This window comes from Pyxicephalus adspersus, chromosome 2 (assembly GCF_032062135.1).
Source record: "Pyxicephalus adspersus chromosome 2, UCB_Pads_2.0, whole genome shotgun sequence".
In the NCBI taxonomy this organism is placed as follows: Eukaryota; Metazoa; Chordata; class Amphibia; order Anura; family Pyxicephalidae; genus Pyxicephalus; species Pyxicephalus adspersus.
This window is the reverse complement of record NC_092859.1, coordinates 115,668,468-115,694,873: the sequence shown is the minus strand read 5'-3', so window position 1 is coordinate 115,694,873 and position 26,406 is coordinate 115,668,468. Positions and strand designations below refer to the sequence as shown.

At 37.2% G+C, this 26,406-nt stretch overlaps 1 protein-coding gene across 1 annotated transcript in view; it reads right to left on the bottom strand.

The window, feature by feature from the left end:
• GOLGB1 (golgin B1) overlaps positions 1–25,317 on the bottom strand; it is a 32,112-nt gene extending 6,795 nt beyond the window's left edge. Inside the window, exons 1-10 of the mRNA XM_072401994.1 lie at positions 25,203–25,317; positions 19,431–19,534; positions 17,377–17,544; positions 14,877–14,990; positions 14,301–14,603; positions 11,931–12,041; positions 8,884–10,117; positions 8,224–8,285; positions 2,019–7,030; positions 103–1,891 (exon numbers count right to left, since the gene is read on the bottom strand). Of these exons, the coding sequence (XP_072258095.1) occupies positions 103–1,891; positions 2,019–7,030; positions 8,224–8,285; positions 8,884–10,117; positions 11,931–12,041; positions 14,301–14,603; positions 14,877–14,990; positions 17,377–17,544; positions 19,431–19,517 (8,880 nt within the window). The 5' untranslated portion in view covers positions 19,518–19,534; positions 25,203–25,317. The remainder of the gene's footprint in view (positions 1–102; positions 1,892–2,018; positions 7,031–8,223; positions 8,286–8,883; positions 10,118–11,930; positions 12,042–14,300; positions 14,604–14,876; positions 14,991–17,376; positions 17,545–19,430; positions 19,535–25,202) is intronic.
• Positions 25,318–26,406: the final 1,089 nt, after the last annotated feature.

Genomic DNA, 26,406 nt, shown 5'->3' with positions numbered 1-26,406 from the left:
TACACTGACATTTATTACTGTGATCACCTATTGCACATATATGTTACATCCAAACATGGGTATGTTCTAATATTTGACAAAGACAATACATTTTTATAATACCTTGTTTTCTCTTTGGTATGAGCTCTGCAAAGTCCTCTCTATTTCCCTAGGTGGTGTCTTCAAACTACTTTGCAATCTATCACGATCTTCCTGTAGGCTTCCCATTGCTTTGGACATATTACGAAGCTGCATCTGTGAAGCCTGAAAATCAGCAGTCACTCTACGGATTTCTTCCTCTCGTACCTTCAAGCTTGACATAACCTCTTTCAATTGAATTTGTATCCGTTGTTGTTCCTCTTTGCTTTCTGAAAACATTAAACTGAGATTGTCTCTTTCTGTTTTTACTGAACTAAGATCTTCATTTAGGGCAAGAACTTCATTCAACTGCTCCTGCAAGTTCTTAATTTCTTCCTGAGCAAGATCATGACTGTCCTGCAAAGATCTCATAGATCCTCCAAATGCTTGCATCTGTGCTTTAAGAGAAGCATTTTCTTCATTTACATTTAGCAGTCTCTGCTCTGCATCCATGAGATCCCTTGCTAGTTCTGCTACTCTTTCTTCTGCCGTCTCTGTCTCATTACGCAGTATGCCAGTATCATGCTGTATACTCTGAAGTTTCTTGTTCAAGTCATCTTCTGCACGCTGCACTCGCTTTTCAGCCTCTGCTTGAATGTGAACAGCTTCTTCTTTGATGATTTCCAAATCCTTTTGCACTTGTAGCAGCTCATCTTTTAGCATTTGTACTTTTTCCTCCTCCTGTTTTAACTGATTTTTGAAAGCCTCATTTTCAGTTTGTAGCTTTGTAATACTATGTGTCAGACTATCAACCTTTTCTAGACTTATCTCTTTTTCCTTCTTAGTTTCATCCAACTCCTGCTGCAGAGCATCCTTCTGTCCCTTTTCATGATTTAGCAGCAGCTCCTGGTTATTTTGTTCACTGCGCAACTTTTCAATCTCCTGTAGTTTTTCCCCCAGCAACTGTTTAAGTTGTGAATCCTTCAGTGAGATCACCTCATTTAAGTCTTCCCGGTAGCGAGCCAGCTGAGCATTTAACTTTGCATTCTGTGCATTTAAATCATCAGTGCGACTTCGAAGGAATCTTAACTCCTCACGGAGCTTGTTGCTTTCTGCTGCTGCCTCTTGGATTAGGCCATCTTTGGCAAGAATTGCATCAAGATGGCGTTGCTCCAATTGCTGATAGTCACTGAACAGACGTTCTCTCTCATCCTGTAAAGAGCACATAGATTTAGTGAATGCCTGTAACTGAGCCTTACTTCGGTCAGCCTCTTCCTGGTTGGCTATTAGTTGAGTTTTTAGTTCTTCTAATTTGTCTTGCATGTGTTTTCTATCCTTTTCAGCTTCTTCTAGTCGCTCTTCTAGAGCTTTGCATTGAATTGTATGAAGCTCATTTAGTTCCCCCACAGCTGAACTAACGGCTTCATCACGAGAACTGAGCAAGCGCACTACATCTTCCTCTTTTTGTTCCAGTTCTTTATGAAGCTGTTCTGTTAAAGACTTGGAAGCCTGCAGGTCACTTTGGGTCTGTTCATTGTGCAACTTCAAGTCTTGGACTTCTGCCTCTAACCGTTGTATTGTTTGCAGCAGATCCTCCTTTTCTTTCTGAAACTGTGTCACTTCTATGTTCAGGGCCTCTAGTTGGCTTAGCCTATCTTTTGCTTCCTGGATGTGCAGTTTTAGATCCTCCTGGCAGGCCAAGTGCATTTTTTGTTCCTCCTCCAGACTGGAAGAAAGAAATGCCTTTTCCTCTAGAAGAGAATCTCTTTCTTTAGAAAGATTATCTGCCTCAGTCTGCTTAGTTATAATTAGTTCTTCATTCTCCAACTGTAGCCTGAAAAAAAAAGAAAAATAATGAAACCTAAAAGCAAGTGGTGTGAACAAAATAGGCAGGGTTTTAACAAACAGGTACAAAGAAAATAGTCATAACTTGTCAAACAAGCACCTTAGTAATCACTCACCTGCCTATATGAGCCTTAAGTTCATCAACTTGGGAAGTGACCAGCTGAAGTTCATTTTTAAGATCCATGCATGTTCTTTCCTTATCATTTATCTCATCATCCTTTTTCTGCAGTTCATCACTGAATTTCTCATTCCACTTTTTGGACTCTTCTATAACACGATCTCTGTCATCTTGCAAAGAGCACATGCTATGAGTGAATGCGGCAAGCTTTGCTAGGTTTTGGTTTAGGTTCCCTTGTAGATCCTTTATCTCTTGGCTTTTCTCATCCAAACGACCCTGTAGGCTTTTAATGGATCCTTCAAACTGTTCTTTGTCTTGCTGTAGCAAAAGTATCTTAGCATGTAAGTTTGCCATTTCTTTTAGGTGTTTCATCCTCTCCTCTTCAAGTTTCTTTTCCAATTCTTCTTCCTTCCTTTTTAAAGTAAACACAGTGTTTTCTGTAACTAATCGTATTTCTTTTTTGATTTTTACATTTTCAGCCAAAACTCTTGCAGCTTCACTCTGAGTGTCATCAAGAAGCACACGAAGAGATGTTAGATCAGCTTGGGCCTTCTTGGTGTCTGCTACAGCTTTTGCAACCCTATCACTGGAAACAACTTTTTCTTTTTCACACTCACTATGGACAAATTCTAGGGCCTTAAATGTTCTCTCTAGGCGGCTAATTGTTTCTTGATATTGTATGCAGTCTTTCTGGAGCTGTCTTACTTCTTGCTGTTTTTCCTTAAGCAATTCCTGTAGCTCATTTAACTGGGTTTTCTTGCCCTTTTCACCTTGATGTACTGATTTTAACTTTTCCACATATTCTTTGTGAACCTCAGACAGGGCTTCTGCTTTCTGTCGTTCCATTTGTCTCCTTTCCTCTTCTAGTCTGAGTCGAAGGTCTTCTAACTCACGCTGCAAACTTTCATTGTTTATCTGCAGGTCCACAGCATCTTGCTGGAAGTTTCCTATGCTTCCATTGAGCTCGGCCATTTGATTCATCAACCTCTCTTCCAACTCATCTTTCTCAACTTCCAAGGTATGCTTCTGCTCATTTGCTTTATCTAGGTCATTAACAACCATTTGATATTTCTTTTCCAGGTCTGCAAGGTCTTTCTCAATTTTTATATTTATATCTTGTGAATTATTTAACAAAGATTCTAAATGCAGCTTCTCTTCTTGAAAAACATTTTTAGCTTTGTTCAGTTCCTCAACTTCATTTTCTTTCGCCTTTAAACCAGATTCTAACTTTTCAATAATTAATTCAAGCTGTGAAATTTTCTCCAAGTTTGTTTCTTGTTTTTCATCATTATCTGTAACCACCTCTGAAGCTGCCATTTTTTCACTGACCAACTCATTATTGCAACCAGGTATTGGATGTGATAGCTCAATAGCTTCAGTTTTGCTGATAACTTCCTTTTCTAGTGTCTCCATACTACGTTCCTCCAGAACTTTTTGCAAGTCTAATTCAACACTGTCCAGTTGGAGTTTTAATGTTTCCATTTCCTTAGTCAAATTTTCCTTTTCAGACTTGACAAGTTCCAGTTCTAATTTTAAAGCACTGTTTTCAGTTTGGGACTTTGTTAGCTCGTCTTTATCTATTGCATCATTCTCTTGTAAATCAGCAGATTTTTGTACCTCTGTTGCCTGATCCATTTTCCTTCTTAATCTATCATTTTCTTCTTCAAGTTCAAGTATTTTTTGCTGCTTTGATTTAGCAAATTTCCTCATCTTTTCCTTCATATTTTCTATCTCCTGTTGTGACTCTTCCAGTTGGTTTTCCAAATCTCTTCTTTCACCTTCAACACTTTTCATTTTTGTAAACAATTCTTGCTTCTCTTTTTTCACCATTTCCACTGCACGCTTCATTCTGTCAGTTTCATCACTAACATTTTCATATGACTGCAGCAATATTTCATACTCTTTCTGAAGGTCAGACAGTTTGTCTTGCCAATCAGATGTCTTTGAGTCATGTGACGTTTTCAAAGATTCCAACTCCTTATTCAAGTCTTCCTTGTCTTGTGTAATTCCTACTAAAGCAGATTTCAGACTTTCACAAGAAGCTTCAAGGTTTTGATTTTCCAATAAACATTTATCTAATTCCATTATTAGTTTATCCCGTTCTTCTTTCTGGGCAGATAAGGTTTTTAGTAGAGTTTCTTTTTCAAGGTGTATTTCACTTACTGATTGCCCAGCCACTTGTAGTCTATTAGCTAGATCTTCCTTTTGTTTTCTCAAAGTCTCCAGATCTAACTTTAGTGCCTTACTTTCTTTAAGTGCATCTTTTCTGGAAATTAGTGCTGCCTGAAGCTTTCTCTGAAGTTGCTGTTTGCCCTTTTCTTCCTCAAGATCATCATCTTGTTTCTGTTGTACTTCTTGAATCTTCACTTCAAGTATTTTGCAATGTTCCTCATATTCTTTGGTTTGAAACTCCATCTGAGATTTTAGAGACAAAATTAAGTTCTCTTTTTCTGAAATCAGCTCATTAGCATTCCTAAGAGCTGTAGTTCTGTCTTCTAACTCCTGGTGAAGTTGTCCAATCTCTTCCTTTTTAGTAGTTAATTCATCTTCAATATTCTTTATTGTGAATTCTTGAAGAGAAGACAATTCTTGTTTACTTTTTTCCAGCTCAGTTTTTAAATCAGAAACTTGTGTTTCTAGAACGTGACACTTGTCTTTTTCTTGTTCTAGCTGTGAACTCAAATGGTCTATGGTATCATGTAGATGTGAAACCTTGTCAAGGCTTTCATTAAGTTTTTCTTGCAATTGCAAGGATTTTACCTCCAATTCTCTTTTCTCAGACTGAAAGAGTTCTAGTTGCATTTTGTAACTATCCAGGGTTGTATCCGTTGAAGATATGTGAACTAAGGCATTTTCAACTTTTTCTGGTAAAAAGTCTACCCATTCTTCTCCCCAGTTAGATTTTTCAGAACTGTCCTGTGAGGCACAAACTGGCAATATTTCCTCTGCTCCATGAGGAGAATCAACACTTGGCTTTTCTACTGGATAAGGTATTTCTGTTTGTATTGCTTGTTCTTCACAAATTCTATCAGTATCTGAATCTGATTTTTGGTCCATCTGTAACCTTTCAAGCTTTTCATGCAAGAGATTAAACTCTTCTTTTTGCTGCTTTAATTGTTCACGATGGTGACGATCTTTCTCTTGTGACTTTTTAATGGTGTCCCTGCGAGAATTAAGAGCCTCCTGGACCTTTTTATGCAGGTTCACCTTGTCTTGTTCAAGTTGCATTACTCGGTTTTCGAGCTGTAGAACTATATTGTCTTTTTCTTCTACATTTATTTGATTGGATGAACTATCTGGTTTTTCATATTTCGGTACATCATTTTGTTCACTGGCTAAAGTTTCAGCATGTCTACATTTGTCTCTTAATTCATTAATCAAAATTTGAAGCTGATCATTAGCAGCATCTTTTTCAGTCAGCTCTCTCCTTACATGTTCTAGTTCCGATTCAAGTCTTAATAGCTGTGTTTTAAGTAACTCATCATTGGGTAACGCTTGCTGGTCAGATTTTAGATTACTGTTTTGCATACCAGATGTCTCTTCCGGGTCCAAAACTTTTTCAGCTTTATGTTTTACCAAATCTTCTTCTAATTTAGACACTTTCTTAGATAATTCCTTTCTGCTGACTAATGCAGCCTGCAACTTTCTTTTGAGCTGCTCAATTTCTTTTTTCTGATGCTCTGCTTTGATATGCAATTCCTCTTTTACTTTTAATCCTGCCTTACCATCATCTTCAGGTTGTCTGTCCATAAAATACTTTAGCTGCTGTTCTAATTTACTTTTCTCTTCTTGCAAAAAAATAATATCATTTAGGCTACTTTGGTGTTTTTCAATTAAAAGCTGCTGCTGCTCATAATTATGTCTATGGTTTTCAACTTGTGTCTGCAGTTCCTCAAGTTGGTTTTGCTTAAATAGGCATTTACTTCTCTGTTCTTCCAGCTGGGCATGCAACATTTCTCTCTCTTCTTCAACAGATTTGAGTATTTCTTGGCTGTGGATATAACTAGATGATGCATTTTCCAACTGACTTTTCACCTCCCCAAGTTCCATCTGAATGGATTCCAACATCTCCTGAAGACCAGACTTCTCCTGAGTAAGCATTTCTTTTTGAAGGTTTAGCTCTGCATTGGCTATTCTTAAGGTCTCCAGCGATTCCTCCTCTTTTCCGCTTTGTTGGATAATAGAGCTCAACTGCTCTTTTAGGGCTTTTATCTCTTTAACCATGGAAAACTTCTCTTCATTTAGAAGAACCACCTTATCAGATAAGCTATGGCTCACTTCTGCAATCTGGTTTTCTTTTTCGTCTAAAGAATGTTGTAGGAATTCTTTCTCTGTTGTTTTTTTAGAGAGTTGCTCTTGGAGAGAAAATATCTCACGTTCATTAGCTGCAAGTGCCTCAGAAAGTCTCTCTTCTTTACCTTGACCAAGGATTAGCACTTCCTGCAGACTTTCAAGGTTCCTGCTTTTCTCGTCCAATTGGTTTCCTTGTAACTTTATAACACCATTTTGCTCAGAAAGCAACAAATTCATATTGTCAAGGTCTTTCTGTAATGCAATAATCTTTAAATCTTTGGACTTTGACTCATTTTCCAAACTGATTACTTGTTCTGCCAATATATTTTGACTTTCAAAGTCAGAATAGTGCTGTTTTTGTAGCCCAGATGAATCCAAACCAAACTGTGAAATACTTTCTGCTGGCTTTTGAGATTGTACCAGCGATTGAAGCTTTACAGTAATAGAATCCCTCTCAAAGGATACTTTCTCCAACTGGTATTTTAATTCTTTCACCTGCTCTTTTAGTGAGCGAATGTCAAAATCACTGGATTCCTCCAAATTCTCTGTTGGCATGGTTTCCATTTTCAGTTGTCCTTTTAACATATTTATTTCTTCTTGAGTATCCACAAGATCCATCATAAGAATAGAGAGTTGTTTTTCCTTTAGGTCTTCCATCGCAACATCAACAGCCAACTCCTGGTATACAGAATGCGACTGAACTTTCACTAATGATGACTGCAGAATGTAAAATGGACAAGGATGTATCATTATTGGAGAAATAACTTTCAGGGCAATGCACTATTTACAATACATTTCATACTGTATCTGCCTTTTATACGATCAAGTTCCGAAAATAAAGACTAAATATTTAATCTGTTTTGTACAAAAGAAGTGTAACATCTCCTTATGTTGCTTCTCTGGTTATCTTTTTATGGCCCCTAGAACTGGGCACCAGCTCCAAACTCTAGCACATAGAACAAGACAGTCTCTTACTAAACTGGGTGTGCAAGACAATGGTCAGACAGCTGACTATTTGTCCAAATGTGCATTGCAGAATTAACACAAAAAACATTTGCTGTAACAATATTACTAAATACTTTTCAGTTGTGCATATGATATCTAAAAAAAACTCTAATTGTAATATAACACATCTTTGGAACAAACAGAACTATGGAGTTTTGATATGTATGGGGAGCCTATTCAGCTGTATTTGTTTTTTCCTTTTTATTTTATTTTTTTAAAGTTGTGATATTTACCACTAACCTAAAAGGATACTCTTAACCAGATTAACATACAATAAAAAATGTGGGCAAAAAGCAAAGGGTGGTGGTCATCTCTTTCTTTCTGCCCACATTTTTTGTTGTATGTTAATCCGCTTTAAAGCATCCTTTTAGGGTAGTAGTAAAATATCACAATTTTTTTAAGAAAAGGATAATCAAATACAGCTGAATAAGGAACTTATGGAAAGCTGAGTCCACTTATTGCATCCCTGTGGTATCCAAACATAGTTTTTCAGGGTTCTTGGAATATAACATGAACTTTGAAAAGTGAGGCCTTACTACTGCTGCTGTGCAGCTTGAAATAGGGAAACTGCCATTATATCTCTTTTAGAGTATAGAGGAAAAAAGTACATGATACGGACAAATGTAAGTTAAATGTAAAATATTTTTCAATTGCAAATGCAAAAAAAAAAAAAAACACTGCCACCAGCACCAAAATAAAGATGAGAGCAATAGAGAAATAGTTTGAAACTAACTTGAACCTAACTTTTTAAGGGAATTATTATTGTAAGAAATGCATTCCAATCAGTCATAATTAACCTTTTTGGACAAATGTATCATGTTCACAGAAAAATTCAATCTTATCCAGTAAAAGACATGTTTGCTGGTACAAATCAAACAGAATTATACAGATATAGGCTTTCGTACCTGCTGCAGCTGGACATTTACTGATTGCAGGTGTTCTTCTGCAAGTGATTGGGTATGGATATCTAAAACAGAAAAAATGTTTTAGTTACACAATAAAATCCTTTTTAATATGTTGAACATTTTGCTTTAAAACCATTTTGGTTAGTTAACTGGACACACATACATACACATAATTTTTTTTTCTTTACAACCTAAATGTAGTAAGGTATAGATAAACATATATCCTTATACTGGCCTTCAAGAGCAAAAACACAGAATCAATATCTGATTACCAAGTGACAGTCTCTTGCTAGCCAATGCAGTGACCCATCTATACTCACCTATGTAGTGCCTTCATCACTGTCCTTTTGCTGCAGCTGCTACAAAATAAACAGTTCTTCCAGGTATGGAAGAACAGTGACCTCCTCCCTTGATGTAGTCATTTGCCAGGCTGGCAAATGGTCACTCTATAGAAAGAATGACAATATAAACCCTGTTACCGCACACCATAGAGAGCAGATATGGTTATTTTGCAGCATCTGCAACAAGTACAAGTGTCAAGAGTGCCAAGTACAAGTGGGTCAGGAAAAATGTGAGTATTAAATAGATGCCGAATGGCAAAGTGAGAATCTTTATAATGTCTCAGTGTAATGTAGAAGTATTCTATTTTAGGAGTCTTACCCAAAAATTCTTCTTTAAACTGGGTTTTGGAACTTGTATCCGGAACCTGATGTAATTCTTCAGAAGCTTGTACATTATTCTGTCCATCGGTTTCCAATTCTTCTTTAACATTTATGGTTATTTCACTCTTTTCATTTGCATTTTGTGCTTTATCTCGGTCACAATCATTAAGTTCATTCATTTCAGTTGTTTCTTTTGCATCTACTGCTTTATCACCTTCACTCTGTCCATCTGTTTCAATGATTTCTTTTGCATTTACTGCATCTTTAGAAATGATCATCTTGCATTGAGTAAATTCATCTCTGTTAATACCAGTGTCGGTTCCACTAACCTCTTGTGGATCTTCTTTTCCCTTTTCAAGCTTATGTTGGTCTATTTCTTGCTGCAATGTGTCCACCATAATTTCAGCTTCTCTTAACTTTTGTAATTCCTGCTTCATTAAATCTAATTTTAGTAATGTTTCTTGCCCCTTTTCTAGTTCATTTTTTACATGATCAAGATCAACAAGTGATTCCTGCACTCTCTGTAGTTCTTCCCTCAGTCTTGACAGCTCTTCTTGGCTTTCTTTGCCATTTTTCAGGTCACTTCTAACATGTTCCAACTGAGTACTTAGATGATCTGTTTCATTGGTAAATATTTCAACATTTTGCTGATTAACCCTCATTTTCTCCATCAACAGCTCATTATTACTTTTTAACTGTTCCAACTCAATCTTCAATTGTTCCTGAGCTTCTTTTCTTTCATCCAGTTCGGCTCTTAGTTGTTGAACCTCTTCATCAGTTTCTCTACTCTTTGCCTGCACCTCTTCTTGAGATCTTTTCTGTTCTTCCAAATGTGACCTCTGCTGCTCTAGTTCTTCCCGAGCTTCTTTCTCTCTGTCTAGTTCTGCCCTCAAAGTTTCTAACTCCTCCTTAACTTCTCTCTCCAGTTGCACTCTGAGCTGCTCCATATCCTGTATTTTAATGTCCAACTGCTGTCTTGCTTCTTCTATTTGCTTCCTGGCTTCCTGCTCCATTTCCAAATCTTTTTTGACTTGCTCTAGCTCATCTTGTGCCTGTATTCCTCTTTCTGCTTCTGCTCTTAGAGATTCCAACTGGCTGTTAAAACTTTTTTCTTTATCCAGCTCTTCTTTTAGGATTTGGTATACATTGTCCTTTTCCTGTATGGTTTTCTGAGCACCTTCTTTTTGAAGCAGTAATTCATGCTCCATTTCCCGATATTGCTCAGCAAGAACCTTAAAAAAAAAAAAAAAAAAAAAAAAAAAAAAAAAGATTAAGTAAATCAAAAGGACACAAGAACACCAAATTATTTATCACCCATCAAAGCTGTCTTTGAAACCATCCTGTGCTAGGGTTACTTTGACAATCATGGCTTCCTCGACAGATATAGTGGAATGAATCCTGCCCCTCCAGAACAGTAAATGTGTTATTCACAGGACTGTCAGGTTAAAAAAAAAGTCTAATAGGAAAATGAACACAGCTACCACACTTAAAGACTGGAAAACTCATTTTTTAAGCTTTATTTTTCAACTGGTAATTCTACAAATAAAACATGTCCTTTCCGATGGTGGATACACTTCACTGTATCTGTTGTAAGTTACAGAAACGGATATCAATACGACTTCGATATAAGGATATCTCTGCCTCCTGGAAAGCAGACTACAAAACATCATTGTCTGTTAAGACAGACCCTAAAACAACAGAGGGATTGCTGAAAAGAGACAATGATAACCTTGGCATGAGTGGATGCCTGAGGACTATTAACATGCACAACGGTAGCTTAGTGGTTAGCACTCTGGCCTTTGCAGCGCTAGGTCCAAGGTTAGAATCTTGGCCAGGACACCATCTGCATGAAGTGTGCAGGCTCTCACCATGTTTGCATGGGTTTCCTCCGAGTACTCCGGTTTCCTCCCACATTCCAAAAACATGTAGTTAGGTTAATTAGCTTCCCCCCAAAAAAATTGACCTTAGTCTATAATAAAGACATTTGACTATACGAACATTAGATTCCCTTCGAGGGACAGCTAGTAACATGACTATGGACTTTGTAAAGTGCTGCATAATATGTCAGCTCTATTTAAATACTGTGTAATAATAATATTAATAATAATAATAATATTATTAATTTGACCACCTGGTGGTATTTCCTGCCCAAACCTGCTTACTAATGATTCAACTCTCCTTGAGGGGGCAGGGATCTGTAAGAATAATTTGGTCTATTTCTTGCTGCAATGTGTCCATAATTATATATATACACATATACATTAATTTATATAGACATCCCCAAAACAGAGAACAATTTACAGTATCTATGAAAGGAATCAAAGCTGTCACACAGGCTGGCCTTCAAACATTCAAGAAAACTGTAAATCCTGCTGTGATTCCTTCTCATGTGTACTACCCAAGCCCCTAATAACCACAAATACAACGAAAGAAAACCCCTTTAAATAAAAATTCATTTATAATTACCAAATTACAAATAAATGCAATAAATATTATTGGTGTAGTTCCTGCAAATCCACTGAAAATTAATAGTTCATGCAATTCCTGTTATTAGGGGGTTGGGTAGCACACATGAACGTGGTAGGCTTCACAGCTTTCCTGAATATTAAAAGAACTTCTGCTGGATCTTAAATGCTGCTGTTAGTGAGTTTTGTTCATCTGCAGTGACATGAACCCAACATTTCTGGCAAAATAAACTAGTACTTTTCTGTACTTTCTTGTGTCCATCCCTGTCCATCCTTCCAGGGACTCATTTTACAGACCAATTTATATGTACGATTGAATAGTAACACAATAGCCACTATGAAATAGAACTCTTCTTTATCCTTAAATTGGTAAAATGTAAACAGATCAATATGTGTGTTTAGGCTGAGGGCTGCTGCTTAATGCACCTATCTGCATGTCCCTTTGAAAGGTATCCAGAAAAGCCTCAGGCTATGCTCACCAGAAGCAACTGATTATTTAAAACATTTTAATTCACTATCTAAAACGTCTGACACGATCATATACAATCAAAAATGTAATTAGGAACATGTGATTGTTTACCTGTTTTTGAAGTTCAGCATTTTGCAACTCCTGCTCCAACATCTGCACCACCTGAGTGCGGGAGCTAAGGGCCTCATCCTGTTCTTCAAGTTTTCTTTGTAGATGTCGAATCTAATGACAGAAGTAAACATGGAAGATGTGAGCAGATAGAAAAAAAAAGGTGTCTAAGAGTCTAGGCTTTTATTTCAGTTATGCATGCTGTCTTGTGAAGAAAGTACTGTCACTCCATACAGTGCAGCTGTAAGGCAAATTAATTAAATATCAAAGCACATCAAAACGATTGAAGGAACCATAAACTTACAAAATTCCAATGGTAGATAGGAAAAGATAGAGCAAACCTTTACCTTATTATTTGGCAATATAAAAGCAGGGAATATTTATTGCTGTCTTATCACTGCCTATGTCCATACTGGATCCAAAATTACAGTGACCATCACATTAACAGCCATTTCAGCAAGAGCTTCCATAACTATGTTAGTGGTAATCACTCCTCTAATCGATGCTTTGCTCCCCTCTACATGCCAAAGAAGGGCTTTACAATTAGGAGGAAGAATCTAAGCTCAGTCAGCCTTCTGCACACCTAGGAATTCCAACAAAGTGTCAACGGATTCTAACAGGTCCTGTGGTCTGTAACTGTCCACAGGAGATATCAAAGAAAGAATCAAGTAAAATAAGAATAAAGCTGTGTTATGCACTTAGGCCATTTAAGGGGAGATACAAAGTCTAAAATTGGGAGAGAAGGCACTTCCTCTTCAGAACATCTTGGACCTCACTACATGACCAACAACGAAAAAGAAGGCTTCGCTTTACCAGGTACTGGCCTTACCAAATAAGAACAAACAAGGAAAGTTCAACTTTTTTGCAAGGAACACAAGGCTGAAGGAGTATTGATACATCAAATTACTTTTTTTGGCTTGTGTTTCTGTCTAGTCCGGGGTTCCCTTCTTTGATACAGAAAGAGCTCTTAAATCATATTAAATAATTCTGAGAATTTTTATGGAATTTACATCCACCCTTCGAAATCTAATACAAACAGTGTTTTAACAAAATTTGAATGAAGAAGAAAATGTGGCTCTTTCCCGCAAAAAACAGTTAAGCCTGCCCAGAAAAAAATGCCATAAAGGATATGGTAACCATTTCAGTTTCCATTGCTCCAGACTGTGTACAAGAGGCCCAGTGATAAAGATGTAAATTATCAAGTTACATAATGCAAAGTTCAATCATAATGGATTTTCTCATCTCTCCTAAAACACTAGAAACCATTTTGAGAATAACTTTACAGTATCTGAACTGGATTTAAACAAATTATTGTTGGCTTACAACTGCTTTTTTTTTTTTAGAACACTTCTGTCCAGAGACTGATTGTATTATCTCTATTTTGGGAAGAACATTTTGCTACATGGCACAAGTCAAAAGTACTGATACCAAAGGCTATTTCAATCACTAAGGGGAAACACTGTTCAGTGGCTTTCCAGAAATGATTTATTTATCTCATAATATATATATAAATATTCCATCACTGATCCATTGTGCATCATCCCATGCTGTTTCGTGGTTATGCTTTACAAGCACTTCCTCCTTTGCCCTGCTGTATTCTTACGTTCTCAATGGACACAGATTTTCAAGACCTTCTTTCCAGTACTTTCTTCATTAATCCTTGCCACCTTTTTTCACATCAAGCTCTACCATCATTGAATCCTACCACCTTCTCAGTTATCCATCTCTGCCATCATTGATCCCTAATGCCTCATTTTCTAATGACTCAATTTGGTCATCTACCTCTTCATATCATCACTAATGTTTTCACTTACTGAGAACACTGAATACAGTTTTTTGCTTCAAACGCCCACAATTCAACTACCAGGAAAATGATCATAGAAAATTTACTGTGGAGGAAGTGAGTGAACCACAAACACAGGCATATCCCAGCACTGCAGTGGTTACCTGTTCCTCTGTTAGTAAAGCACAAAAGTATGTTATCAGTATAATATCACCAAATAGGCAACAATTTTGTTACAGAAATCCATGTGAACTTTTGTTAGTTTTATTTACAACTCTTGCAACATTTGTACATTTTTTATCCTAATACCTGCTTTTTCATTTAAAAATTATACAAACTCTAGCTTTTATTATACTTGTTTTTGAGGGTGAATGCTTCAAGGTTTTCAACTTTAGTTTGTATTCATTGCTTGATGCGTCACTGACCAGGAAAAGGTATGTGCATATAAAGTACTGGGATATGGAATTTGTATATATGCCTTTCAGTGGTCAGTGACTCAAGGATAGGGATTGAAGTTCAATAGGCCATGACAACACCATATTTCTGCAATAACAGATTTCTTTTAATCCATTCATGTAGGGTATTCTTACCTCGGTTTCCTGTTTCTTGTGCAGCTCTCTAGCAGCATCTCCACTTTCTTGAAGTGCTTTTCTAAGATCAGAAACAGTTTCTTGACTGTCCTGAAGCTGATGGTTGAGCGTGGCTATAGCCTCTTGGTTCTCAGAAACCTGTTTTGTTAGCTCACTAACGTTCTTCTGACTGTCATGAAGTTGTCTTGTTAGCTCATTAATGTTTTCCTGCAGTTTTGAAGTGCTTTCCTCATTGTTCTGTGCACTCTGCAATGTTTCTTTTTGTCCTGCACTAATAGCATCTCGATTTCCATCTGTATTTACCTGAATGGCAAGAATGGAAACATATGAACAATTTGGCCTGACAGAGAGAAGAATAAGAGGGCACTTGTGTATTAAACTAGAAATGAATCACCCATTCATATTCTATACTGCATAGGTAAAAAGCTCACCGATTATTAGGAAGAAGAAATGCAGACAGTTCTTTAATCAGACATTTTATACATGAAACTTAAAATTATAAAAAATATAAACACAAAGCTTATACAGTGAAGGTTTGCTCATGCAGGTGATACGGTAGCTGAGAAAAGCATATACCTGACTAAGTGCGGTTTTCTTGAGCTCCTCGATCTGTTTGTTTAGTGTTGTCAGTTTAGCCTTAGCTTGAAGTTTTAATTTGGTAATTTTTGCATCAGAAGCTTCTTTTTCCAACTGAAACAAAGTAAACATGAAACACAGATTACAGTCTACTGTAAAAAAAATTATAATTTTACCAGTGGTAAAAACAACCCCAAAGTGTATGAATATATGGGTCAAGTGTGGTTATCAGGTTCCTGGGCTAACTTCAAAATAGGGTAGGACTGATAATCTTATGGTATAGGGCCTTTATGTCTACCAAACTAAGACTAAGTATTGCCCACTTTTTCCATTACAGTCATTCGACCGGCATAACTCTCACAGGCAGAGCTTTATGCAACTTTTTTCCCAAGCCAGGACCAGGATATTATCAATAATCAAATAATTGATAAAAAAAAAAAACCTAAACCTGCCAATGTATACCAGGCAGCAGGTGTCTGTGGTAACAGAAGGTATCTGTTGAACTCCCATATCCAATTTTGACTAATTACAATATGTAGTGCAAGTTCTTTGAAACACAGTTATGGCACAGAAGTTTCTTTCTATCCTCTGGGTCACATTTAGGGGCTTTTAAAGATTGTGTGCTTGACAAACGCAGTGCAGACAGTGCAAAAAGTATAATGTGCTGTAGACCCTAGGGTCAATTAGAGGGTAATTTATACAGTATAAGTTCCTTTCCTTTCAAATTTGGTGGGGGAAATTTTGCCATTTGTTAGAACTGGATCTTCAGTTAGGACTTAGTTCAGCACATTAGCAATATGATCTATAATTGGATATAATGTGCAACCAAAGCAACCTTATTCAAGGCAAGTGCCACAGAAAAGAAAAAAAAACAAACACCAGGTCAACATGTGTCAAAAGAGTAGGCAAGAATGATTTTAGAATACGCAAACAATGCTCCCAGGATATGCAAACAACACAAAAGGATATGATGGAAAAAAACAGCAGTATGTGAAGCAAATACGGATAACCAAAAGCTTGTAAAACCAAAGTACTAGTATTTGCACAGCTTTACCTCGGTTATATTAGGTGTATGAAATGATAGATATAAAGGTGAATTTCAAATAAAAAGGAAACCTATATGATATTTTAGCTATATTTAAACTTATTTTATATATGTTTCTGTGTATATAAATTTTGCTTTATAAATAAATAATATACGAATGACAGAGGATTCTCAGAGCACTACTGGCTAACTAAAGAGAAACATAACAGACCTGCTTGAGTTAACACACAATTTGTCTGAAACTTCAATCTGAGGGAGGAGTCACTGTAACATGTTTTCAAGGACTTCCTTCAAAGGTCAATGTTATTTATTATTGAAAAAGAGACTAAATCTCATAGATCTTAGAATCATATTTGCTGCTGCACTAGTGTAATTCTCACTCCTTTTCTCCACTTGGCCAAGTCGGGTAGCAGCCTCTGTATTGTGACCCAACTCTCCAATAACCTCCCAAAAGAGCCGGGTGGTGTTCTGACAGTCATTAGTTTATCCAGGAAAGGGTTATGCTTAATAAAACAGAGATTGGCATACTTTTCAAAAGCACTCATTTATGTATTAAAGTGAGCCTAGGCGTTAAAAAGGGGCATTACAGGGGATACAAGGGGTAAAGTAGGGGCATTTTAAGTGAAAGGGAACGAGCCAAGTTTGGTGCATTAATATTACTGACATCACCATGCACTTCTTATTTTAATTCTGGAACTACACTGCAAGGACATTGTAAGAATAAAACAGTTTTAACACAATTATTCAGAATACACTTAAAACTTGAAGTCAGTCCCAAAGGATATGGATATCACAAGATGAAACAAAAATACTACTGAGAGAAAACATGCATAGTGTACACCTTGCATTAGTTACTGGATTCCATACTTTAGATCATGGACCTAAAACAAGTACAGAATGCAGAAATGGAAAGTCAGAAAAAAAGGTTATCATCATACTTGTGCTGACCAGTAGAGTCAAAACAATAAAAATGGTTGCTGCCCTGCTAACTCATTTCCAGCTTCTGGGTGTGCAGTTTGTAAAGTAAAAAAATTAGCAAGAATGACAAGTGATATACTAGATCCTAGTATATATAGGCAAATGGGCACAACTGTCAATGTGCAATAAGCAGAAACCAATGGAGTCCAGTCAGAAGTCTAATTAATGCCAAGAGATCCCTTAGGTGATGATTACTGATTGAATGCAATAGACAGTCTTGCTGTATAGGTTTAGATCCCAGGTAAAGGCAATAACTTTTTCAGCACTGAAACAGTATTTACCAATAGATTTAAATTGAAGTTTTCAGGAAACAAACCACTGATCGAGAAACATCTGCTACTTCATGTTAGCAAGTGAAAAAAACATACATAGTAATCTAATACAAATAAAGTAATTGAACTTATAAAACAGGAAAAGGTTTAGGTGCATAAAACCTTCCTATTCCTCATAACTCTAAAGATCTGCTCACTCTGGTACCTTATGCTGTGTCTCCTTCTGCTGAAGCTCAGTATTCTTTTGCTGAATCTCTGCATCCTTTTGCTGGATGAGCTCCTTCAGCTGAATCACCAATTGCTCATAGTGAGCCAATGTTTCCATCTGGTCCTCTGACATTTTCTCTCCTGTACTGGATTCTGCCACTGGGTCCTGTATAATGCATAACAAAGACTTTTGTCACTCAGAGCTCTCTGCCAACATCACATTATAGAAACACACAGTTCAAACATTCCTGTTGCTTTTTATTTCCCCTGTGTTACAGTAGTAGTGCAATTTTTTATATTATATAAAGATATCTCATTAACTGATGACTCTAAAACAAGCTGAAAAACCACTGGGACAGATGTAAATAGTTCAATCCTATTTGAACTGTGCAAAAGAAAAATAAAATCATTCTATCAAAAAAAAAAAAAAACAGATTATTACAGATAGGGAGGGGCTTTCTATTCTCAGATATCAATTAACCAGCTCAACAGAAAACAACGAAAATATGATATGAGCTTAATAATGACATTCAGTAGCTGGTAAAAAAGACATCCTGGAAAAAGTTTCGGCTTGCAGTATTAAACAAAATCATGTGTTGGTTCAGAGAGGGATACAAAAAACAACTGGCACGTCCTCCAGCAACAATTTAGCCATTATCACCAAGGTTAAAAAAAGCTCACAGGAAAATATGAACAATTATTTGGTGGGCCCAGTTATATGCCTTACAAAAAAAGCACCTATGTCAGGTAAGCTATGTATTCTGGAGGTCCCTAGATCCCTAGTTGGAACCTGATTGGAGCCCATAAAAACAAAACAAAAAAACAGGAGAGGTAGACAATGTAAAAAAAAAAAAAAAAAAAGTATACACATTGGCTGATAAACTTATTAAAAAAAAAAAAAACTTTGCCCCCGGTTTTTATTGTACCGTTTTAAAAATTTTAAATAAAGAATGTTTAAAAAAAAAAAGTTATACATACTGTAAAGCATTATAGTAAACATAATGAAGAAAAGTTTTTGAGTTTACATACACCACCCTTATGCTTCCATGATATAACATACAACGATACAGTAAGCAGAATCACCACCAGTGCTGTGGAAGTGGAAGAACCTAGATCAATGCAAACCTGGAATGTTTCTGTGTACTCACAGAAAAGTGCCCAATTTGTCGCCATTAATCAGGGGAACATCCCATTCCTAACAACCATCTGATATTTAATTACTATAATTCCACAAGTTATATGAGTGTGCTATAAAATTAAATCACTGAAGGAAAATATTAATATTTTTTTCACACACCTTAAATATTGAACATTGCTTTCAGGAAGCATGTAGAACATAAAAGTTAATATATAACTGACAAATAACAAAAAAAAAAAATATCTTAACAGTGTAATCACAGACCTAACATATACATAGAAAAGAATGGAAAGCTCTGATGAGCTCTAAACTGAACTTTTATATCCAACAGTTTCCCTGTCTGTGTTCATTGTGAAGGGGATATTTATAAAGCAGCGATTGTGACTTTCATTATATATTCACTAAAGATGAATGTGGTAGATGTGTTTTACATGACACTGATTAAGTCACAAGCAGTTGACGTTTGGCAAAAGTCACATTTGCTGCTTTATAAATGTACATTAGAAGTGACTTTGGACTTAAACCAACTTTGATTTTTAGCTTTAGATGCTATTTATGTTTTCAATTGGGACCTTAGTTCCCAAAGCTACAGCAAGGCCCTCTGTTACATTTCATTCATTAGACATGTTGCCTATTGGATGAAAGCAGTGCTTTCCTTTACTCTCCATATGAGACCATGAGAATCTTGTTATGGTTTCCCGATGTCCATGAAAGAGTATTATTTGAATAGGCCAGACTGTCTATGGTTTGGAAATTTAAATGTGTGACTAAATCATTACTGCACTAACTTGACGGAAAATACTTTCCACAAGGCAAATGTAAGTGAGGAATACAAATGATGAATTCAGTTGATTTCTGCATGACAAAAATAGAATGTAATTTTACACCAAATCATAATTTAGGACATTACTCACAGACACCTGCGCATTTTCAGAGCCTTCTGCATCACCAGACAGTTCATGTAGGACGGTGTTAGCAAGTCCAGAAAGACGACTAAGCATTACGAGTAGAATCCGGCCTAAAAAGCAAGAATCACATAGTTATTACAATATAAAAAGAGAAAAGAGTTAATAAAGGAGCACATTTAGAAATTTATAGTGGCGACAACAATACTGGCAGTGTGATCATTGTCTAGCTAGTTTAGGTATTGCATTGTTGTGAATATAATAGAACTGGCAGCAAACACAGACATTGTAATATTGTGAAGTGCAGAGGTAACGAAGTGCAAATGCCATAGAGAAACAGCACGCATGGGAATTTTGTAGATTGTAGCTTTTGTGCATTCAATAAAATATTATCTATTCATAAACCTTTACTGGTAATGGCATTGCAGACAACAGACCTCATGTGATCTGCCAAATATTAATGTCTGCATTTTTCACTAACCAATCAGTTTCTCCATATCTAGCTGCTAGGACAAATTAAATTAAGAAATTAAAATGCTGACGTATTGCCAGGAGAAAAACACAAACTGATCTACTTTTAGGTATTTTGTACATAGGACCTGCTATGACTTGTCAGTCCTCCCACGAGGACCAGAATTTGAGAAACAATTCTCTAGGTACAGGTTCTAAACAAGTGGCACCCTAGGGGGTTACATCTAACAGGTACATAGGAAACTTCAGCTGTCCACATTTATTATCAGTATTGTATTCCAGCAAATGATAAAATATATATGGACCCAGTAAAATCTGGAAAACAAATTACACCAAACACACAACTAGAGAGTGCTGGCAAAAAACACCCCAAAAAAGGTTACCCCAGGGTACTTGGCACACACTGGCTTTTTTTGGGTGCAGGCAGGTGTCTTTACATTTTTACAATGACTGGCAAATTATTACAGCCACTATAACTTTGTCCTGATGGTCCTGGTGGCAGAGATATCACTGGGTAAAAGTTAGGGGAACCTCTCTAGTAAGGCTATCAACAGCTAAAAAAAGCTAGGTTCAAAACATTCCTCTATTTCCTGCATGATGGACATACAGAATCCTCTTGTCCTCTCCTTCCCAGCTTAACTGTTCACAGCCACCAACTTTTATGAATTGGATTCTTTCAATCATGGATGTCTAGCATCACAAGTGGGTATTAACACATCTTCCTATTTTCAGAAAACTATGTACAGCAATATGCCAACTTGCCAGCATCTCTCACCAATCATAATCTGCCTGCATTGCAAAGAAGGAGTCTGCAATTTTTGCTGCTGGAAACAATCTTACATGAAAATTTTTAGAGATAAAAAAGTGACAGATGTACACTCAGTGACATTCTGTTCTACGAGTGAGCAGCACACCACTATGCTCTTCTCTATGGACGATCGTTCTGTGTTGGTAGTTCATAGATCTGTCAGGACAGATCCATGAACGACATCAGGTGACAGCTGTACACCTCTGATTCTCGCCTGACTGTTCAAATTGGGTGAGGATCTCAGGTGTGTACCACATATGGTACCAATACACACCAGTATACCACATTACACACCATGGCCTGCATTTTACAGTCCAATATTTAAATGCAGGTCACAGGGTGCAGTCTGGGGTCTTACAAAAGGTTGTCTATGCTTAACGCAGCAGAGAAAACTTTGTGACTGGAAGCGAGGGACGTTAATGATCATGTGACAGCACACACTATTTTTTGTACCCAAACTCAGAAATTTCACTTTACATAAAAGGGGAGACAAGTTTTTTACGTTAAGTAAAAATTTTTTTTTTTAAAAAAGGGTGCAGCACCGCCCTCTAATTGAATAGGAGCGCAAAGCCTCCCAGGATTCCTACCTCACACATCCCAGGAGGCTCTTGGGTGCTCCTTCTGCGCATTCCTGAGCAAAGGGGCTTTTTCATGTAAAGAGAAAAATATGCTAATCTCATACATGCACAGTGAGATTGGCAAGTTTTTTTTCCATCCTACATAACCCGATCTTGCACTTGGGTCTGTTGATATAGGAAGAAGAGGAGAAGATGGCAGCGCCTGGAGTACCGGCTCGGGGACGGATGCCGGGATGACGCAGGACCCAATGCAAGATACCCCAGGATGGATCGGACCGCCCTTCTGGATTGAAGGTAACAGTTTTTTTTAAGGCACTTTTCAGTTTAGTTCCTCTTTAATTGTATTATTCTTGTGTCATATATTCAGGAGATTCGATGTAAACATGCTTTTTTAAAAAATGCTTTTTTTTTTTGTTTTTTTAAAGCAGCAGCATGGCCAAAAGAAGACCTGAACTGCTTATTACTAATACCATTAAAGTGGGACTGAACTTTTAAAAAAATTGGGATCAGGCAGTCAAAATCACTGAGCTGCAATCTTGGTTTCCCAACGCACTTATCGGGACTGAATGAACTCCCTTGTCATCCCAGACCAGTTATCTGAAAATATGAGAGTGAACCTATTTCTATTCTGTCTTCCCGTGTATCCCCTCTTTTTGTTGATTCGCATATTAATAACATTTTAAAGAACCCTGCTTTTATTGCATACCTTATTGTAGAGGGCTTCTCTATGCAATGCAGGCAGATCATGGCCAGTGGGAGGGTAAGTAGGGTCCCCATATATAGCTTCCAAAGAACATCAACCATATCAGTATTCCTTGGAGCATTGAGTGCTGATGTAAGAAATTGGCTGATTTTTAAGAAAAGTTCTACAAAATGCTTTGATGGGTGGATGTCAGTCTGGAGGAATGGTCAGGCCTGGAGCTATTTCTATACCACAAGTGATAATAGGCCTCTATGACTGAAAGAACTAACATTCCAAAAAATGGAAGGGCCAGGCAAGGGCACATTAAAACCAATGAAGAAAGGGAAAGATGAAGCTGTATGTCCTTTAGCCAGGAAATACCTGGGTAATCCAGTAAATCTGGAATAGATTTCTTATTTTGCAAGTATTTTCAATCCAGGACCTGATCCATTTTAGGTTTGCTGGATCACTCAGGTTCTCCTACAATACTCTGTCATTGAAAGAAGCCCTGGCCAATCACCTTCCGAATAAACGTCTGAAGATATACTAAGATCGGTCTCCAAAGAGAGGCCATATAACTTTAATTTCATCAAATTGCCCCAGGGAGGCTCCTTTCCTCTGTCCCTGTGTATCTGTGGTATGGCTCTCTCTATCCCGAGGAAACACAAAAGGTGAAACACGTCGAAACTAGAGATCAGTTTATCCTTTGAATACTCCTAGATTGTAAGCTCTTCAGTTAAGGGTCCTTTCCTCCTCCTATGTCTGTATCTGTCTGTCATTTGCAACTTCTATTTATTGTACAACACTGCGTAATGTGTTGGCACTATATAACTCCGGTTTAATCATAATAATAATAATAATAATAATAATAATAATACACTATCATTGGTATTTGTCTTTTGTCATTTGGAACCAATTTCTATATATGTGATTATTAGCAGACCACCACTTAGTTTGCAGTCCATTGAGAGAATGAGGGTCCAGGACTAAACTATTATAGTAATTTGGGTTTTCCCTGTTATGGATTATTTTTTTAAATAATATATGGATAAAAAAAAGTTTTTTGTTGCCACAAAAAAAAAAACTTTTTTCTCTTTCTTGAATTTATTGCATATAGTACTGATTTTTACCATTCTGACAACAATCAAATATTATTATTATTAATAAACATTATTTACATCGCCAACATATTACATAGCATTGTACATTACATAGGGGTTGCAAATGACAGACAGTGACGCAGGAGGAGGAGAGGAACCTGCCTAGAAAAACGTACAATCTAAGAGGTGTGGTAAGTAACACACAATAGGAGGGCCCCATTCCACTTTTTTCTGGGCCCCCAAGAAACCATTATCTAGGCCCATTTTAAGTGATTACATTTATCACAGGTATAGACAATGGTATAGGTAAAGCGTACCTAAACTCAGAATTTTCACTTTACACAAAAAGGGTAGACAACACTTATGTAAGGTAAAAATTCTGTTAGTTTGTGTTTAAGTGCAACACGCTTTTTTTTAAGGCCTAGGCGATCGAGAATGAATGGGAGCGTAGAGCCTCCCGGATACCCATGTCACATCCCGGGGGCTCTGGGCTGCACCTTCTGCACATGCCGAGCATCTAGGGCATGTGCAAAAGGAGCCCTTTTGCCAAAAGGGAAAGAAAAGTTTTTTCCAATCTAGGTCTACCCATCCTGCGCATACGTCCGGTGACGCAGGAAGGAGAACCAGGAAGAACAGAGAGAAGACGGATACCGGGGAGAGGCGGGACCCGATGGAATAAACCTCCCGACGGATTGACTGCTCTGTGGGATTGAAGGGAAGTGTGATTTTTTTTTGTTTTGGGTAGTTTTTGGGTTTATTTCGTCTCTAATAGTTACCTGCATTGTGCTGTATGTATAATATACACATATATAGTGCTATTATAATAGAGGGTGTGTATGTTATACATGATATATCAGCACACAATAATGGAGATACCATGTACCTGCACACAGCAATGTATAATAGACACACATGATATATAATATAATACTGGATGTGTATGTTATACATACAGGGGGGTATATCAGCACACAGTAATGTATATTACACACACATTATATATAATATAATACAGGATGTATATGGTATACATGACATATCAGCACACAGTAATGTATAATACACACACATTATATATAATATAATACAGGATGTGTATGGTATACATGACATATCAGCACACAGTAATGTATAATACACACATTATATATATTATAATACAGGATGTGTATATTATACATACAGGGGGTATATCAGCACACAGTACTGTATATAACACACACATTATATATATATATATATATATATATATATATATTTATATTATAATACAGGAACGGTATGTTATTTATGCAGGGGGGTGGTACATCAGCACACAGTAATGTATAATACACACATTTTATATATATATATATATATATATTATATATCATAATACAGGATGTGCATGTTATACATGATATATCAGCGCACGGTAATGTATAATACACACACAATATATATATATATATATATATTACAGGATGTGTATGTTATACATGCAGGGGGGTATATCAGCTATTATAATACAGGATGTGTATGTTATACATGATATATCAGCACACAGTAATGTATATTACACACACACTATATATATATTATATTACAGGATGTGTATGTTATACATGACATATCAGTACACAGTAATGTATAATACACACACACTATATATATATTATAATGCAGGATGTGTATGGTATACATGCAGGGGGGTATCTCAGCACACAGTAATGTATAATACACACACAATATATATTATAATGCAGGATGTGTATGTTATACATGCAGGGGGGTATATCAGTACACAGTAATGTATAATACACACACAATATATATTATAATGCAGGATGTGTATGGTATACATGCAGGGGGGTATATCAGCACACAGTAATGTATAATACACACACATATAATACACACACAATATATATTATAATGCAGGATGTGTATGGTATACATGCAGGGGGGTATATCAGCACACAGTAATGTATAATACACACACACACAATATATATATTATAATAAAGGATGTGTATGTTATACATGCAGGGGGTCACCATGCTGGCAGGCAGCCACCTCTTCCATGTAAATAAACACAACACTGCAGGATTTCCGAGCACTGGGACACATGCAGCCCAGCACTCATTCCCGGGACACCATTACCTTTCCCCGGATCACCGTGAACCAGTTTCGGTCTCTCCCCTCACGGTGTACACGGCTCCCCTGTGATCACAGATTTCCTCCTCTACCTCTCAGTAGCGACTCCTCCTCCGGCCACATCAGCAACAGAACATTTCCGGATTGCAGCCACGGCCCGCCCCCTTCTAAGTTTCCACCAATAGTGCCTCATCTCCACGTCTAGCCCGCCCCATGTGTGACCTTCGGCATCGAATCCGAGGTGCCAAATAAAAGGCTCGCTTCAGTATGAAGTGAGAGCCAATCTGGAGGTCCAGGGGCACCAATCAGTGCAAGCTAAACGAATTTGGTGACCAATACCAAAGAAGCAATGTGCCCTGTGGCTGACCAATAACAAATAGGCAGCATGTCCTATCGATGACCAATAACAAGAAGGCAGTGTGCCCCGTGGCTGACCAATAACAAAGAGGCAGTGTGACCTCGCTGGGGTCTGTGTGCAATTAGGAGGGCTGGGGGCGGGTCTTCTTTATAAAGCACCAACATGTTATGTAGTGCAGTACAATGAATAGGGGCTGCAGATGACAGACCTGCATACAAGGTCAGCACATGGAGATGGAAGGACAATGTCCAATCATTTTTTATAATGGGAAGACCATAAAACAGAATGACAATCACAGGGGGGGGGGGCACCTAAACATGGCGTATATAACTCATTGACATGCGCTATGACAAGAACTTCCAGGAATTTGTGAGCAGTTTAGTCTCAGAATTAAGTGAGGTTTAAAGCCCTCACTGGTCTATGCAGCTGCAGGCACTGTGGAGAAATTCATCCTCACTATATAACAGAAATGCAGTAGTGATCTTATTGTTTACTTATTGTTTGTTTACATTGGAAGGGTTACAAGTCGGGATTTTAGTGCCTTTATTAGAAACTTTGAGGATGAAATTCGCCCAGTGCTGACAGCTACAGAGGTAAGTGAGGGCTTCTTTTATATATTTATTATATAAAACCTGACACTAAAATTAAAAATCAATTGCATTAGAGATTTATCTGCCAAGGTTAGAGAAAGAAGGGTCTCTGGATCAGAGAAGAAGAGAGGCAGAATATCACTCGCTATCCTTTGGACTGACACTGATGATAACTGCAATAGGTACAAGACCGCTTTTGCTTTTTCACCCGGTATATTCCCTGCCCAGGTTTCCTTGTGGATGATCTGATCCTGCACTGGAC